At 43.8% G+C, this 18,537-nt stretch overlaps 1 protein-coding gene across 1 annotated transcript in view; it reads left to right on the top strand.

The window, feature by feature from the left end:
* The window catches only part of CCDC39 (coiled-coil domain 39 molecular ruler complex subunit), a 933,141-nt gene that overhangs the window by 309,599 nt on the left and 605,005 nt on the right, over positions 1-18,537 (top strand). Inside the window, exon 8 of the mRNA XM_069618669.1 lies at positions 2,705-2,808. Coding sequence (XP_069474770.1) covers positions 2,705-2,808 — 104 coding nt within the window. The remainder of the gene's footprint in view (positions 1-2,704; positions 2,809-18,537) is intronic.

Here is an 18,537-nt window from a genome sequence, read left to right on the forward strand (position 1 = left end):
CCCCTACTGAAATGATCAGGTCACTTTTGACAATAAGGTAACCTGAGCATTCCTGAAAGTAGCGCAAATGAAATGAGGGCATTCACCATGCTCCTATCATTTACTCTAGTTTTTGAGAATCTGGTCCAATGTATTTATTAATAGAATTTTCATTGAGACAGACCTTTCGACTTTGGGAGAAAACAGAGATTATATTAGGGTCCTCTGAGTAAATCATTCAGTAATGGCTGAGACCGGGTTGATTTGTCGTCCACACATTCCTTTCAGACTAAGTGTGAGTTCCAAAACTGCTTAGCTGCCTTTAGAGGGATACCAGGGATGGTGGTGTTTAGATTGGGTGCCCGTCAGTTGTGGGTTAGGGAAAGATAGGCAATCTCCCCTTGCCACCTTTTAAATATGGAATTTTGAGTAGAGGACATATGTAGAAGGAAATTATAGGTATATAGACTCCATAAAAATAAAGTGCTTTTAAGCATGCCACATTCAGATACAGCGACCATTGTTAATTTTCACACCACCCGACCAAGTGCTATGGCATACCATAACCATGGGTATTGAATAAAAAAAAATATGTTAGTGATACCTATCAGTTTATTAATGTTATACTATTTGAAAATAGATTTTCTTATTTTTAATAGGGATGAGCATTTATTCCGGAAATTAATTATTTGAAAGTGTCCTGAAGAAATGGTAAGGTGCTATCTATTGATCCATAGAAACATGTCGATTTAAGGCCATTTTTCAGATTTGAGATCCAGATATGTTATAATGTTTTGAATTCATATGTGCTTAACTAATGATGTTGTATGTCTTTGTGATTCCTTTCTTAGTAGATGTGATCAAGTATCAGCACATCGACAACACATTTATGTTTAATGTTTGGATGAATTGTAGATCAGCAAGTGCCCATTTTGCTATTGTTAAAACTAGAGAGTTAAGATGGGGGGCACATTTAATTGTATGATTTCCTTATATTTTTGTGTATCCATATTTCTGGATAAACTATGTGCTCATATTCTTCAATTGCATGGATCCTTTATTGCATCCAGTGCCCCTCTGCTGAGAAGGCAGGGGGCGCGTTGTGTTATGTATTGACAGAGATTACAAATGTCAATACCAGTCGGTCAGTAATATTTATTCAGCTTCCGCCATTTACAACAATAAAATACAATAAATACAGGATAAAATACAATGAAAAACTACATAAAGTGCGCACCAATTAAAAATGTACAGTTGGCCGAAGGTCATTACATTTCATCACGCACAGAATACTGAATTACAACTTCCTTCCCAGATGGTTAAAAGAAGCACTAACATATTCACACAAGTTAGATACAAAACAACTCTGAGTACACAACAAGGCACACTTCATAGCCTCAGAGAATTATCTGATGCTGTTATAAATGAAGTAACAGCGCAGCCACCCTCTCCTTAAATCCAACAGCATCTTACAAATTAGCAAAAAGTGGGGGAAGTCGTCGATGGCCCCAGTATTGCAAGAGTAATGCTTATTTGTGAAAAGCCAAGACATTTGGTCCCTTAACAGTAAGATATTTTGTCTCACCATGGCCACTATGCACCTATGGGCTGGAGATTGAATTGTGCTCACTGACATGCTTGAAGATATAACACCATATGTCGTAGCTAGATATCTCAATGAGCACAAATTAGTTCTACTGATTATGGCCTGTTCAAATTCCAAAACCATTGCTTACTTTTTCAGCTGTTGCTTGTGAATTGCGCCAGCCTTAAGCTGCATGATTTCTAGACCCCCCTTTTTTGGGGATATGGAGGCACAACTCTTGAACCAGGGATGGACAGCCAGGTTACCTTTTGACATTTCCCACATAGCATTTCTGATGTTTGGGTTTTCCATGGGACCAGAGGATAATTTCCGGCAATATTCCAGGAATCTTAGCTCTGACAGCACACTAATGCATGGGGTACCAATTTCCAAACCTAAAGCTGCACAAGGGCACTCCGCTCCAGGCCCAGAAGCTTCCTGAAGAACACGTGTTGTATAATGTCCAGGGCATGACGGTTCACACTGCCCCAAATTTCACTGCTATATAGGACGGCTGAATGTACTTTGGCCTCCATAACCTGAATGCATTTGTGAACTTGTAGTAAAACCATGTCAAGCCACTCAGACCCGTCCAAAGGCAGTTTTAGACTATATCAAAATGCGTCATCCAGGAACAATTGCCTGCAAAAACCGCCCCCAAATAGCAGTAGGTACCCACTACTTAGATCTTTACTTCGTTCATTGACCATATACATTTGGGTTTGTTAGTACCTAAGGGCATTATTTCAGTCTTTGAAAGGTTTAGATTTAGGCAGTTTTCCTTAAGGTAAGGTAAGGTTAGCTCAGGCTACGGCATAGTCCCTTTGGTGTTAGGTCGAGTAAAATTGCATTTTCTGCATATAAAAGGGTGGGATAGCTATACCAAGTAATGTTGGTTGTGCAATGGATTCCTTTTCACAAGAATACTTTGTGGATACCAATCCCTCCTCCATTAGGCTATATGAAGCATTCTGTGCCAAATAATTTGCTTCCATGCCATGCTGTATACAATCTACTCCAAAATCAACACTTGTATGTAAATGTTTCCTGAAATACATGTATCCTTCTTTTCATTTTTGTTGTTTGAATTTGAGAAGAAAAAATATACCACATGCTTTATTTTATGCTCCTAATGCTTAGCTGGATACTCTAAAAGCTACTGTGGATAGAACTGGTAATGACTTGGAATCTATAAGAATACAAGTGTCAAATCTGAAGAAAGAAATCCAGGACAAGAAAAAAAGGTAATGTATATTCAATTTTATTTGTTTTCTTGGATTTCCTTTCCAGTAGTATTTTGTCACAGTACTGTAAACAATTAGCTTAGTAAACCTGCCAATACCCGTTCTTGGTACTCTGCAGTACCACTTCCAAAGCCCTGCAATACTGGTTTGTTGTGATTTTGTCATTGTTTTAAACTTTGCCCATCTTGCTTATGCATCTTTAAAATTTACACACATTTGATAGGTGTGTTTAATTAAACTAAAGTATGTGCATGTTTCGTAATGTTTTACTTCAGGTTTGAGGCCCAAGAGCGTGGAGCTCCAACGCGTAGGGTTGGTTGACTGGTCTAGTAAGAGACACCTAGCAATTTTAATTTTTAATTTAGGTCAATTTGACCTCTAATATGGTCTTTGGCAAAAATCAACTTCCATTGCAGTGCCAAATTGGTTTGTGCCATAGTTAATTTATGGGTCAAAATCTCACATCAACCAATACGAGATTTCTTTTTTTTTTCCTTCTTTTTTTACATTTTCAAGCCATAAAAGAGTGTTCATGGGATTGTTCTGAGCCTCCTAATTTGAAGGCTCTTTTGTGTAATTTACCAACAAGGGTGAACAATGTTTCACGATTTCAAGATAAGGCACCACATCCGTTTTCTCTGTGCTTTGAAGTTTGGTGATATTTGGTCAAAAGAAATACAACTGTAGAAGTAATATTAGAGCAATATTCTTTGACATGTATACAAACTACCAAACAGAACTGTATGGGTGTTGAGTTCTGACTTCGTTAACCATAGATTCAACTTCAATTACATGTGTATTGTGAGAAATCTCAAGATGTCGTCACTGCTTCCATAGGGGCAGCCCCTTCCTATGAGGCTGGGGAGGTGAGGCCGCTACCAGATAATCCCCTCGAGGTGGTACTCAGTGGGAGACTCTCATGGGGAGAGAAACCCCCTATGGGACCAGTGACGACTATGTAGCGAGAATGTGGTACACACGCAACACCCACACCTCTCCTCCACCCCGACTCTCTATCCATATCATCCTCTCCCATGTGTTGCTGTAAAGCTCCATGGAGATGAGGAAGAATACGAAAGAGTTGAAGGAATGAATGATTAACACCACTGATATGAGGAAGAGCTGCAGAACCCTGCTGAATGGACCGTGGAACCAACATGAGCAGTCCAGACAGCAAGGACCAAGTAAGACAAGCCTACTGATAAAAAGAAAGGACTACCAGAAAAGGTAAATCCTCCCAGGAGGAGCCAGGAGCCTGGAAGCTGTCTGTCTTGGGGCAAAGATGAGGACGCCAAACAGGACACAGTCAACATCCCTTTTCGGTTTGCAATCGGCAGAGCGGAGAGAGAGCGAGAGGAACGGAAGCAGGGCAGAAGCAAGCCCCCGAACCACGCGACTGTGGAGAGAGACTCCAACCGCCCAGCCTCTATCGCTGCTGAGCCACCACAGGGAGAAATGAGCCTGTGAGAGAGAAGGAGAGCAAGAAACCAAACGGAGTAACTGGAATGCTGCTTGACTCGTGAGAAGCCCGGTAACCAGGATCTAGGACACAGCACAGAGGAGCCGCTGCAAAAAGTGCAGAGCCCGTGAGAGAGCAATGATGTGGGAGACCGAACGGAGCTGCAGGAGTACTCCATACCTGTAACAAAGATCTGACAACAATTGTTGGGGAAAGCAGGAACGTCACGGGAAATCGGAAATCCAGGGTCTGGGACTCATACATATATGCAGAGATTGCTTTAAGGAAAGTGAGCCAAGAGAATGCCTGGCAGGGTAGTGAACCAGCTACAGAAGATAAAGTAGGGGCCTGGGACCCACAACAAGATAGCAAGAGAAGCATAATCCCTCTTTCTCTTCAGTCCCTGGCAGGGGGGAGAATCAGATCTGTCCACAGGGGTCTGAGGCCCACACACCAAATAGCCTGAGAAAGGCCAGTGGATGGGAGTTTTGATCCTCTTTCCAGAAGAAGGGAGTCAATCTTCTGGACCATGGACACTTACTACTTCTATCATTTAATATATAGTGTAAGGGAAAGAGATCGGATTCTGACCTGTCTGGTTCAGGTCCAGGGGCAGAAGAGTATCGGTCTTACCTGTCTATGTTTAGGTCTTTTTATCATTAGTTCTCAGTATTTATTCTGACCTTCTTGGTTTAGGCCTTAACTCTTGTGCTCTGAGTAGGGAAACTTCCCCAAGGCAAGATGGAGGAAGATTACCAACATGCTGATTGGCTACAGTGATAACAAAGAAACTTTGACCAACATTCTAAACTGCCTTTAATTAGTTTTACCGAAGTGGCAGGTCATGTTTTCTGACCTCCCTTTAATTTAGGCCCTAGAAACCACAGCAGCAAATTTTGCTGCTTGTACTTCCCGGAAGAATGATCGGAGTGAATCAGGAGTTGGGAGAGCAGTGAAGGAAAGGCAGCTTCAGCAACAGAAGGCAGCAGCTACGTTCTTATTTGATCTTGCTATCGTATTTGAGACATTTACATGATTTGAAATCAGCAGGAGTTAAATGTTACCGAGGCTGTGTACACATGTGTCCAAGAGAAGTCGATGTTTAAATATAACTGTTTCCAGGCACCGTGAGAGAGAGCAAATGTTGTGACATTGACTAGCGCAATTACTGTGCCATCTAGAGGGCGTCCTCTGTTACTGCAAGCTAGCAGTAAAAAAAATTAAAATTCTGTTTTCTAACCTTTGACAACATGTTTCTGGACGCGGGGTTAGCGTGGTATTAGGAATGCAACCAGAACATAATATTTGTAAATGTTTACTCTTATTAATTCTTGAAAACAAATGCAGAGATTCAGGAATTGAAGAAGCAGAGTTCAGGGTTCGAAAATTGCCAGGCACTGGGCGCTAAATGGCTCTTGGTTCGAGTGATTTGGCTACAAGGCTGCTAGGAGCTGTAAAAAAATGTGCCTGCTTCAAAAACTGATTCTGCAGATGGGAGCAGAACATAAAACAAGCTGCAAGTTGTCAAGAAACTGGAAGACCATGACAGATACATTTGTTTCCATGTGTGTAGTGCTCCACCGAGACAGGCCCATTTAAACCTCAAAAGATACATTAGATTTCCTCAGTTTATCCATTGAAGTTTGAATGGTATTAGCGTAATTCAGTGAGTGCGGACATGTAAAACAAGCATTGCCCAACAGATTAGTCTTTTGTGTAGGCATGGGAAAGACACTTTCCAGGCACTGCCGTAGTGATATTAACTGGCCATTGATGACAGCAAGTGCAAAATGGTGCGAGAACCTGCGCATCGAGTTGCAGTGCCTGGCAAATGCCTAATACTTATATATAAACCAAAACTGTTGGTTGTGCCAATGCTTGTTTTTAAAAGGACTTCGGCGAAGGGTGTGCATCGTGTTTGTAAATCGAGTGGCTGATGGGAGACCGTGGTTAAGACACTTATTACACAAGTATGGGGTTTAGAGCTCCAATTGAGTCATTAACTCTCAGGGGAATTCTTTGAAACAACCCTGGCAGGCATTTGAGTGCAAAGTCTGATGCTAAGGCTTCATTAAAGCATGTTGAAAGATTTCCCATGAGGAGGTTTTTGGACAGGGAAAGCAGGTACTGGTGTGCAAGTCCATGGACATTGAATGGATGGCAAATGAACAACAACTACAAGCTGTGTATCCCTGCATATATGCCATTTTTCCCTATCTGTACTCCAATGTGATAGTTTCGGCTTATAAGTGTTGCAAGTGACACCTAATAGCCCAAAATAAAAATGTATTGTGTACTGCAGCATTCTTATGGGTCTACAGTAAAGGGAGCCAGGGCTCTTTTATTTAGAAGCTACTGCATCTGAGAGCCATCATAATGGCTCTGCATGCAACGTGTTGCAGCTATTTTAATGGGCACTCTGCAAAAGTGCCTCAGTGTGTGCTGGAAATCCTTTTCCTCCACATAGTTTAAAGCAGTACGTCTGTGCTTGCGCTTAAGTAAAACAAATGACCAAGTATTGATAGAATTAAAACTATTTAAAGCCGACTAGTCAGTGATGTCTTCTTGTTGTGCAAAAACAATAGGGTTGCCAGGGAGCGGTTTGTCTGCATTACCAGCTTTAGTGGGCTATGCAATGTTCAACTGCAACAGTTACTTTGCATGTAAATGATTAGTGTATCGCATTAAAAAAAAACATTTACTACTGCAAAGTCGGTTCATCCCGTGAGGCCAGGTACACGTATATCATTCTCCAAAGATATTGGTGCAAACTGCACACATGTTTGAATTCTAGCAGAGCCGTCCCTGCCTTCCTTTCTTCAGCAGTCAAAATGAGTGTCATTTAGTTTGATAATAGCTACATCTGTTATTCACAATGCGTTGATGCTACTGGCACTTACTGTGATGCAGTGAAGTTTACATTTTTGCACAAGTAAGGCCCGAGACTTGGCAATGTTATCAGAATCTCTCATGAGAGCCAATGTGATAGCTGATTGTCACTCACCTTTTGTCCAGATTTCCATAAAAAACAGCCTTATTCAGTAGCTGGTCCCACTCCAAAAGCCCCACAAATTCAATTAGCCCCAATCAGTCCTCCAGCCCACTCCTGCCATGCTGACACATCAGATATCACCAATGCACTTTTCATATGCAAAAGGGCAAACAAATACAGTCAGTTACTTTTCAAATCCATACCTGGCTCTTCATTCAACAAGAGAAACTGCAGCAGTACAGCACAAGAACAAGCATTTAGCAGAGAAGAGGCAGCTAGAAAGAAAACTACCAGGGCATTGAAGAGATAGCATTGGAGATTCATGAATCGACATAGATGCAGTTACAATTATGGATATAATGGCAGACAGATTAAGACCTGGGGAGCGCTAGCAGCATAGAGGGACATTGTCCCAAAACACAGGAAGTAAATGTGAATTAATTGTAAAGCAATATGGCAAAAGACAGAGAAACAAGTAGATAGTCAGGATTGTGTGGTGTATTCATTTGTGGGGGGCGGGGGGATGTCACAGTTTGTAAATAAGATCAAGTTACACGATTTTCTAAACACTCCAGGGTGACTAATCTGACAAGAGTGCATCTCTCAATGTTAAATTATTCCATAAATTCGATCTGTGTTTGTAATGTGCTTTTGCTGATATTTTTTTTTTAATCTCATTCATTACTCATACACTATAGCAAGAAGGCACTCATGGCATTTCACTTTAGTAGCTTCTGGGTCAGGTGAGTACTGATGGAAGCAGCTTTTGGAAATCTTAACTTTTAGGAGTGATCTAGACAGCTGTTAAACATTTTTAACAAGAAGTTATAACTCCAAGATTCGTCTGGATATAGTAGAGGGAAATTCAGGTAAAGTTAGTAAGCCACCAGGGAATGAAGTAAGGGGAAAACGGTATTTAGGATGTATAAGCCAACCAGTAATTCTTTCTCATCCCATGCAGATATCCTCCTGAGTCAAGGCCTGGAATCTGAACTGTTTATTTTATCCACTTCCCCTTCCCCTTGGGGGTGTTCCGGGCTCAGCCGTTTATAACAAGGTTGAGAGTGTAACATATTGGAGGGACTGTGGGGTTCGGTAGCTCCTGAGGACATCTTGTGGAAAAAGACCTGACATGACATAGGACTGTGGACGTCTTACTTTGGAAATTCTGACAGACCCATTTATATTTTTAATTGAGGCAGGGAAGCCCCTCTTAGAGATAGAAGGATAGGGTATTCTTTTAATTGATCTCTTTATTAAAAGTCTCTGCCACCACCATTAGAGTCCTACTTCTACACGCTTACATGTGGTGTCAGGAGTGAGATCTGGCCTAGTTGACACAAACTGGTGGGCCCTCATGAGAAGTAGGTCTGGTAATAGACATATAGCCCCCTGATTGCTACCCCAGGAAAAGAGTTGACCAATGTCCACTTTTCCACCGGTAGGTTATCTACCCTCGAAAGAGAGACTGATCAACCCCACTTCATTGGGTCAAGACTGCAAGGTCAGGGTCAGTTAAGAAGCCATGAGCTCCACAGTCATATACGCCCCAGAATGGAGATCACCTTCCATTTATTAACCACCCAGGCCATTCCTCTGGTCAGAAAAACTTTAGAGGGAAATGGCTATAATCGATTTTGTCCCGAGAGTATCAGGTTCCTGCCAGAGAAAATATTATAGTCTCCTTAGACCTACAGGTGAACCTCCCCACTAATTTAGACATCGATATTATGCCTCCTGTGGGAACGTATCTAAAGAGAACAAGCAGATTATTACCCTTCCTGTCCTGTAGAGAAGAAATAGTTTTCCCTCTTGAACTTTTCATCAAGTCCAGTTAAGATTGGAAGGGGCGAGTTGATGGGGCACTTTATAAATGAAAACCTATGGGAGTTTTTGTCCAGCCCGATCCCTAGAGAGGAAGAGGAAGGTCACCCTGAGAATCAGCCTGGGGAGAGTAGGACCCAAGAAAAGATCACTCAAAAGGGGAGGCTGAACTAGACTTTGATTTTGATTGTGACCAGGCTGAGGACAAGTCCTCATGGGCAAGTCCTTGTGGAAAGATAACCTTCCCAGTTCCATAACATCTTGGGAAAATTCATTCACACTAGGAGAAGAAACCCTTACAGCTCTAGAATCTGAAGTCTCCCTGTCATCCCTTTGGGGTAACCACACTGTAGGACACAAGAGAGAGAGGGACCAGCTTAGAGCTGAGAATACCACTTCCTACTTTGAGGAGAAGGTTAAAATACCCGAACAACCAAAGGAGAACACTCGACCAACTCTTCAGAACGCCGAAGTTCCTACTAACAAAACGTTACTCCAACATAGTTTCCAAACCGAATGTGAGGAGAAGGGAGAACCCATGGTTCTCTTAAATCTCTGTCATAATTCCCGGGGGTTGAGGACCCATGAAAACCTTAGTGATGTTGAGTCTTATTTGAATGCTCTCCTAGCAGGAAGTGAAAAGGGAGATATACCCTCCTCTAGACCCGCATTACCTATCTGAGGCACATGGTGTTTCTCATGTGAAAAATCTGGTCATCAGGCAAGAGGCTGCCCTTCAAATAAGATTGATCACCCCACTATACCCCCATTTAAAGAACAGAGACAAGATGAGGGAGTGAAGGAATCAAGATCTGAAGCATCCTATACTAATATTGTCGATGCCCAGCACAGTGAAACAATATCAAATGGGCAGAAGAGTCCAGAGAAATCTCTAACAAAAGGGAAGAAAAAAAATAAGTAAAAAGAATAACACCAGATTTTTATATATAAAAGTTAACACCCGTTACCAAGTAACCGTTACCATCCAACAAAAACAACTGTGGCCCAGTTAGATAGCAGAAGTAGAAAGGTGCCATTAGGCCCCATTTAATACCTTTAGAATGGAAAAGGGCCCAAATGTAAGAAATGGGCTGTGTTCATGGACACACAGAAAATTATCCTTTGGTAAGAATCCCTATGGCCATCTTTGTGAAAGAAATCTGTTTGACAGTAGCTGTAATTCCACAGCTACTGGTCCAAGTAGTCCTAGGTAGTAACCTGCCCCAGTTTTCCCAATGGGTATCATGGATAGCTCAGATAGACCTTCAAATAAAATCTCTGGGATTATCTGTGATCCCCGTAGGCCAAATGAAACCATCCGGTCAGATAGCAGTGAGCTAAGCGCTCGTCCCTGATACCTGTGTGCAGCCTGCTGTGGCAGGTTGAATCCCAGCAGGGTCAACTCAGCCTTTCATCCCTCCGAGGTCGATACATTGAGTACCATTCTGTGTGATAATAATGTTTTCTGTTATTTCAGCACTCTGAGAGATATAGGTGTGTAGCGCTATATAAGAAACTAGCTCAAGTACCCGGCTTTATCCCCGGATGTCCATTCTCAGATTTTCTTTTCATATTCCACCAAAAAAGTTGAACAAATATTGTTGTTTGCCACAAAGGAAAACGCGATACATGTTAATTTCACTAATTAATTGAACACCAAATGTTCGTTTAGCTCTGATTAAAATTCTCACATCAATATCATATTTGTATGCTTACTCTGATTGCCAGTGTTAGCAGTGGTGGCCATTTTTGCTGCTAAACACACACTGCAATTAGCATACAAATATGATATTCTTCTGAGAATTTATATCGGAGGTAAATAAAATGTGATGTTCAATTAATTAGGGAAATTAACATGTATCGAGTTTATTGCAAAACAAATCAATGAAAAGAATGACACACTAACTTTCTTTTAATAAAAATTTGAAAAAAAACACAAGACCACTTTAGCACAGACAGCGCGATGATGACCACTTTCTACAAATGACCTGTAGATGGCGCTCGGAACACCACAAAACATAATGCTGAAAAACCAATACATTAATTATCTTGGGAACGGGATGGCCTATCGAGCTAGAAATAGTTGCATTCATTAGGCAATGAAATAAAGAATATTCTTTGCAAAATTCATGACGCCAGACCTCACCGTTCATGAGGAGTTACGCCCCCAAGATCAATGCCGTATACAAACCCACAAACAAACACAACTTTGTTTTATATATATATAGAAAGATAGCTGGGGTACCGGGCATTGCCCATGCCCTGATCGAGTGGTGTCTTATGTGCCCTGGAGGATGTTGCTCTTGTCCTCATGTCAGCAAGTTTGCTTTGGCATCTCATTTGCCCTGGAGAAAGTAGCTCTTGTCCTCTGGGTGGCAAGTTGTGCTGCTGTTTGTTGTTGTGTTTTAGAAGCTCCTGGTAATGATTTTCGCTTTGCATCAGATGGATTTTTTCCAATTGATGTTTGTTTTTTGTGCAGCTTCTATCAGTCACTCATTGGCTTCGGCACATTTGAGAAAATGTCCAAGAAAGACTTATTGATTGTGCTCTCTTCTTCTGAATGAACCTAAGTATACTGTGACCTTGCCATTTCCCATGTTTGAAGTGGCGCGATAAAAATAAATGTACATTTTTTTTTCCCAAATATTTTTTGCATATAAGATGTTTGCATCCAAACATAAACTACGTTCTTGCCCCAGACAAAAGAGGAATCCATGCAAAATTTGGCAGACATGGGTTCAACAGTGTGGATTTGTATAGCTGGATAAACATACACACATACATATATTCAGCTTCATATATAAAGAAACATTATTATTTTCCAGGGTGGAGGAAAGTAGACCAGAAACCTGCAAAGGGCACGAAGGCTACCAAAATAATCTGGTACCGGAATACCTCCACCACAACCCTTGTTTTAACTCCCACTGACTCCAACCATATTACCAATCCACAATCTCTAGAGGCTACCAATCTTAATTGCAGGTCTGGCCCATGTACTCTGATGCCTACCGTCGGTAATTGCACCACCACCCACAAATGCACTGTGGCCACATATACTGGACTGGCTTATGCAAGCAATCATTCCGATGCCTTAAGTATGTCTGAGCCCATTGATCTTAACTGTGGTGCTGCCATATGCATTTCTGAGCCCAATGTTCTCAATTGTGATGCCGCCTTAAGCATTTCTGAGCCCAATGTTCCCAATTGCGAGGCCACCCTATGCATTTCTGAGCCCAATGTTTTCAATTGTGATGCTGCCATATGCATTTCTCACTGTACCTGCAAGATGGCTACCCCAGCAATAACCTACACCACCACCCCTGAAACAGCACCCACAGCACGTTCAATAGCCTCTCCTATACACAAACCATCTACCCCTACTATCCCAGAATACGTATCTAACAAGCCTACCCCCATTGCTGACAGAGAAATGGATGCCACAACACACCTCAATGGAGCGCTTATCAATGCCAGATCCCTCCCTGCCCATGCTCTCGACACATCTGACCTCATCACAGTCAATAACCTTGATTTCTTAGCAATCACAGAAAAATGGCTTCACCCAGCTGCTGGCCCTTCCCTCTCCCTGACTGATGCACTATCTTCAGGAAGGACAGCCTGGTATCTGTAACGCTCACCTGGTATCCACATGGACGTCACTCGGCCTGTTCTGACCTCTTACGACCTCGAACCCTTCCCTGGAGGCTATTCGACTGGAGACTGGGCCTGAAACACAGGATTGATAGAGTTTAACACCCTATTGCCTCTGTGTGCTTCTTCCCCGGGGTCCAACCCTTCCCTTTGATCCACATCTCACCTTGTTTTCTTGGATAGTGTGCTCTCCGTCCTGCCTTCAGCGCAGGGGCGCGTTGATTGATGCGGGCTCGTTGCTGCCTAGTTACTTCACTGGCAAGAGTCCGACAGGTAAGTATAATGAGTCTTTTGAACAGTTCTCTAACTTCCTTCCTTTCCTTCCTTAGATGATGGCCGGTGTCCGGGGATGGCGGTGTGCTGCTGAGATGAGTAGCGCTGAAGGTGAGTGAGAGCGCGATGCACCCCTTTCGTATTTGCATTGAACTGATTTCTTTTCCTTTGTCTTTCAGGTGCTGCGACGTTTTCAGCATGAATGCCGGTTATGAAGAACAAATGCGGTAGGTAAGCGCGGTATGCGGCTCCTCTAGATGTTTCCACACTAACCTGGAGTGTCTTTTCCCTCTTACAGATGGATGAGAAGTTCCGGAGACGAAGTTCCCCCAGAGCGGCTGGGACTCAGGTAAGCGTTTGAAGCTCGTACAGTATTTAAAAATAAGCGAAGATTTGCAGAATGCTTACTAATGCCTTTTTTCTGTTCTTTTCCCTTTTCCTTAGGAAGCGGCGTGCCGGGATGGGAATGACACTGCCGAAGATGTCCGCAGAACAGAAGGAGCGATGACTGATGGGCAGAAGCGCCGCACGGTAAGGCTGTTCCTAACAGTGTTCTTGTTCTTGCAGGAGCTGAGCGCAGAAGAAAGATGCAGGCCTACTGGAGACCGATCCGAACATGGTGAGTCATGCTGCAGGTGCAGAAAACGCAAAGCATGTTTCGAATGGATTGTGTCCTCCCACGTATTCCTCATCTTATGATAACTCGTTATCTCCAGCTTCGCTGCTTCGGATAAATGTTTTCTCGGCAGAGGGCGCTGTGCTCGAGATTGCGGCGTCGACTGTCCCTCAACGGGCTCTGTACTCTGTCGACATCACTGATGGTATAAATAGCTCGAGCCGCGTCCTTTGCTTTAGTTCCGTTTTTCCAATCGCCTTGCTATCGAGAACGGCGCGCTTCAAGTTTTTCTGTGAGAAAAATGTCGTCTTCTTCTACACCTTAGACACCCAAGACTGGGTTTAAGAAGTGCGTCGACTGTGGATCGAAAATGTCGATTACGGATCCTCACCGAGTTTGTCTCTGGTGCCTCGGTTCAAGTCATCGAACCGACAACTGTGGCTCCTGTCAGTCTATGACGGAGAAGGCCCTTCGTGAGAGGAGAGGTAAACTGTCGGTGGGGAGGGAAGCTTCTAAAGCTAAGGCTGTGTCCAAAAAACATAAAAAATCGACCGATTCGAAGGAATCGGATCGCCATAAACATTCCAAGAGATCTCGATCTCGTAGCAGGTCGAGCCGCTAGTCATCTTCCTAGTCTAAAAAAGCGAAGAGATGACATAGGTCTCCTTCATCATCTTCCGAGTCATCGACCGAAGAAAATCGGATTCCCCCAGAAAATGGGAGGAATTTCAAAAAAAGATAATGGAGGTATTCGAGAATGCGGCCTGACCCCCTTGAATAAACCTCAGAAGAGCCATACCCCTAAAGTCGCTCCATTGGGCGACAAAGGGAAGTCGAAAACTACTATGGTTAAAGCCAGTAGTGTCGAGGATACTCGAAAAACTCGAGTCGACGCCAAGTCGTCGAAGACTCTTCGAGACTCGAGCACCTCTCCGGTGCCACATAAACATAAGTCGTCGAAGACTTCTACGACTTCATCAACGCCATCGGCATCGATCGCTTCAGAATCGAAGCCAAAAGCGTCTTCGACGCCTGTGTCGAAGTCCTCATCAAAGTCATCGAAGATTCCTTCAACAACTTCAAAGGATTTTTCTATTCCTTCGACAAATATTGTGGAAGAAGAGAGGAGATTTACTTCTTTACCCAGATCTGACTTTTTTAAGTCTATGTCCTCAATTTATGAGGAATCTGCCTCAGAGGATGAGGAAATCTCTCCTTTTGGAGTTCAATATGGCACAAAGCAAGTTCCAGAGGAACTTATAGATCCAGAGTCTAAAATGAGAGACCTGAGGGATACTTGGCATTGACAAGTCACCAGAATTAGAGTTTGCCAGACCTGATCCTGCAGAACACGCAGACTCAGGGTACAGGAGTCTTATGACTAGAGTAATTGAATATATGGGTTGGGGAAACAGTTCACCCGTTTTTGAACAGGATGATATGACAGACATAATTGTCAGAGGTCCTCAAAAAGATCCAGTTCTCCCTTTTCATAGGGCTCTTCAGAGGACAGTGGAAAAAAACTGGGAAAATCCGGAAAGTATTGCTGCTGCAAACAGTAATTTTCCCAGGTTATATAGACCAGCTGGTTCTTATCCTGAATACTTAAACAGGAATTCGACTCCAGAAAGTCTAGTTGTCCAGGCAGCATCTACATCAAAACAAACAGCATATCCCACTATCCATCCGGATAGAGAGGATAAAAAAATGGATGCTTGGGCCCGTAAAGTTTTCACTTCAGGCAGCATGGCCCTTAAATCAACCAATGTCGCCTGTACCCTGGCCAGGTTCACCCATACCCTGTGGGAATGTATTTCGGCGGCGGCGGCTGATCATATTCCGGAAGGCGAGGAAAGGCTTCCTGAATATAGTCAAAGACAGGAAGGAGGCAATGCGGGAATGTCTCCAGTCTGGACTAGATCCATGGCTGCAAGCACGGTTCTACGCAGATTTGCGTGGTTGAGGTAGTCAGGGTTTGCACCAGATATGCAGGCCAGACTTCTCAACATGCCCTTTGATGGCTCGAGGCTGTTTGGCAGTAAGGCTGATGAAAGCCTAGAAAAACTCCAGACCTCAAAAGCGGCAGCTAAATCTCTTAGTGCCTCTATGCGCCAGCGTCAGAAACCCTATTCTGGCTCATCTTCCTGGAGGGGTCGTTCTTTTCGGTTCTACTCCTCTTTTGGTAGTGGAAGAGGACAGGCTTTTCAAAGAGGCAAAAGAAATGTCCCTCGTGGAGCACGAGGAAGAGGTGCGGGAACCAGCCTCAGGAGCGGCATCTTTGCCCTCAGCCGCTCCTGCAGCCGCCTCCAAATCACTCTGAGACCTTGTTACACAAAACCCCAGTGGGAGGCAGGATCTCTAAGCATCTGAAGGAATGGCGGGGCATTACCTCAGATGCTTGGGCACTGGAAACAGTAGCTCAAGGTTACTGTCTCCCCTTCCAAAAAAGGCATCAGAATCATCCACCGGGAGCCAACTCCGTCAAAATTCCAGACCCGCTCCTGTTGCAGGAAATTTTATCCCTGCTAGAGAAAGGTGCTATAGAACAGGTACGTGTAGCGGAGAGGAACAGGGGTTGGTACTCCCCATACTTTCTCTTCCCAAAAAAGGACGGGGGATTGAGACCCATCTTGGACTTAAGAAACTTGAACAAGTTCCTCAGGAAGGACAAGTTCAAGATGGTGACCCTTTCTCAGATCCTTCAGGCTCTACAACTCCAAGACTGGTTGTATCATTGGACCTTCAGGATGCTTACTTTCATGTGCCAATCCATCCCAAGCCCAGAAAGTACCTGAGGTTCGCGATTGGCAACTCTCATTATCAGTTTTGAGTTCTGCCATTCGGGTTGACCTCCGCCTCGAGGGTTTTCACCAAATGAATGGCGGTGGTGGCAGCGAGTCTCAGGAGAGGGGGGGGATTCACATCTACACCTACCTGGACGATTGGTTGATCAGAGCACGTTCTCCCGGACAAGCTCAGGAACATCTTTCGATCACCTGCCACTTCCTTCACAAATTGGGCTTCTCCCTCAATTTCAAGAAGTCCCACATGATACTATCCCAAAAGCTCCAGTTTATCGGAGCAGTCTTGGATACTTCCTCGGGAAAAGCCTCGCCTCCCAAGGTGAGAGCTCTCCACATTCTGCAGATGGTGACAAAGTTCCAGAATGCCCAGCATCTACTGGCCTTCGATTTTCTGAGGTTGCTCGGCCTCATGGCATCCTGAATTTTCCTAGTGCCAGAAGCCAGATTGAGAATGAGATCCCTTCAATGGGCACTCAGAACTCAGTGGTCCCAGTTTTCAAGGAATATGTCGGATCTTCTGCAAGTCCCGAGCGCAGTTGCTCAGGATCTTCTATGGTGGGCTTGCAATGACAATATCCTCAAAGGAGAATCTTTTTGGCAACCATGGCCGGAGATAACAGTGGTGACGGACCCCTCACTCACGGGGTGGGGAGCACACAACAACGATCTGACAATCAGCGGTCGTCGGTCTCCATCAGAGTCCAAACTACACATCAACCTATTGGAGCTGAGGGCAATCAGACTAGCGCTGAAGGCCTTTCTGCCCTCTGTACAGGGAAAAAATGTCCTGATAATGACGGACAACACAGTGGCCATGTATTATCTCAACAAGAGAGGAGGTGTAGGGTCACTACCACTGTGCAGAGAGGCAATGCAGCTCTGGTTCTGGGCAAAACGAGAAGGAATCTCTATCAGCAATTCACCTAGCCGGAGAGCAGAACACGGCGGCAGATGCTCTGAGCAGACGGAGCACAGTCTTCCACGAGTGGGAGCTAGCTCAGGAAGTCCTTCTGGCGATCTTCGCCCTTTGGGAAGTGGATCTGTTCACCACCGCGATCAACCGGAAGTGCGATCAGTACTGCTCAAGGGAATTTCCTCAAAGAGGAGCTCTGGGAGACGCAATCGTAGTGGAGTGGAAGTTTCCACTGCTGTACACGTTTCCCCCAGTCCCTGTGATTCCTCAAGTAATCAGGAGGTTGAGAAAGTTCAGGAAAACCATGATCCTAATTGCCCCGGATTGGGCCAGGAGGACGTGGTACCCGGACCTTGTAGACATGTCCATCTGCCCTCCAATACGTCTTCCGCAAAGAGACGATCTTTTCTCGCAAGAGGAAGGTCGTGTTCTCCATCCAGAGATCAAGGCACTCAACCTTCACGCATGGTTTCTGAGAGGTTGAGATACAAGGATTAGGATCTTCCGGATGACGTAATGGAGATCTTGCTTTCGGCCAGAAGGCCAGCAACAAAGTCTTTGTACCATTGTCGCTGGAATAAGTTCAGTAACTAGTGCAAGGATAAGGATGTGGACCCTTTTCAATGTGGCACCCCAATGGTGCTTTCTTTTCTATTACATCTAGCCAATCTGGGGATCCAGCTAGGAACAATTAAAGGATATCTTGCTGTGCTGTCCATTTTCAAGCGCACCTCGGAAGAGGTTTCATACTTCAAAATTCCATTAATAATACAATTCCTAAAAGGGCTTACTAACGTATACCTTCCAGTACCTTTTCATGTCCCAGCTTGGGATTTAAATTTGGTACTCAAGTTTCTGACTTGTATACCTTTTGAGCCTCTACATTCCTGTCCACTGAGGCTTCTAACATTAAAGACTGTTCTCCTTGTGGTCTTATCATCAGCCCGCAGGGTTAGTGAACTTCAGGCCCTCTCATGCAAACCTCCATATACTATTTTTCATAAGAACAAGGTAGTTCTCAAAGTTAAACCTTCCTTTTTACCAAAAGTGGTTTCCGACTTCCATTTGTCACAAAAAATAATATTACCAACATTCTATCCTCCTCCTCATTTGGGCAAAGAAGAGGAGAGACTACATAGACTAGACCCCAAGAGGGCTCTTAGTTTCTATATTTCAAGGATGTCAAAATTACGCCAA

Source organism: Ambystoma mexicanum, chromosome 10, assembly GCF_040938575.1.
Source record: "Ambystoma mexicanum isolate Mex_15411 chromosome 10, UKY_AmexF1_1, whole genome shotgun sequence".
Classification (NCBI taxonomy): Eukaryota; Metazoa; Chordata; class Amphibia; order Caudata; family Ambystomatidae; genus Ambystoma; species Ambystoma mexicanum.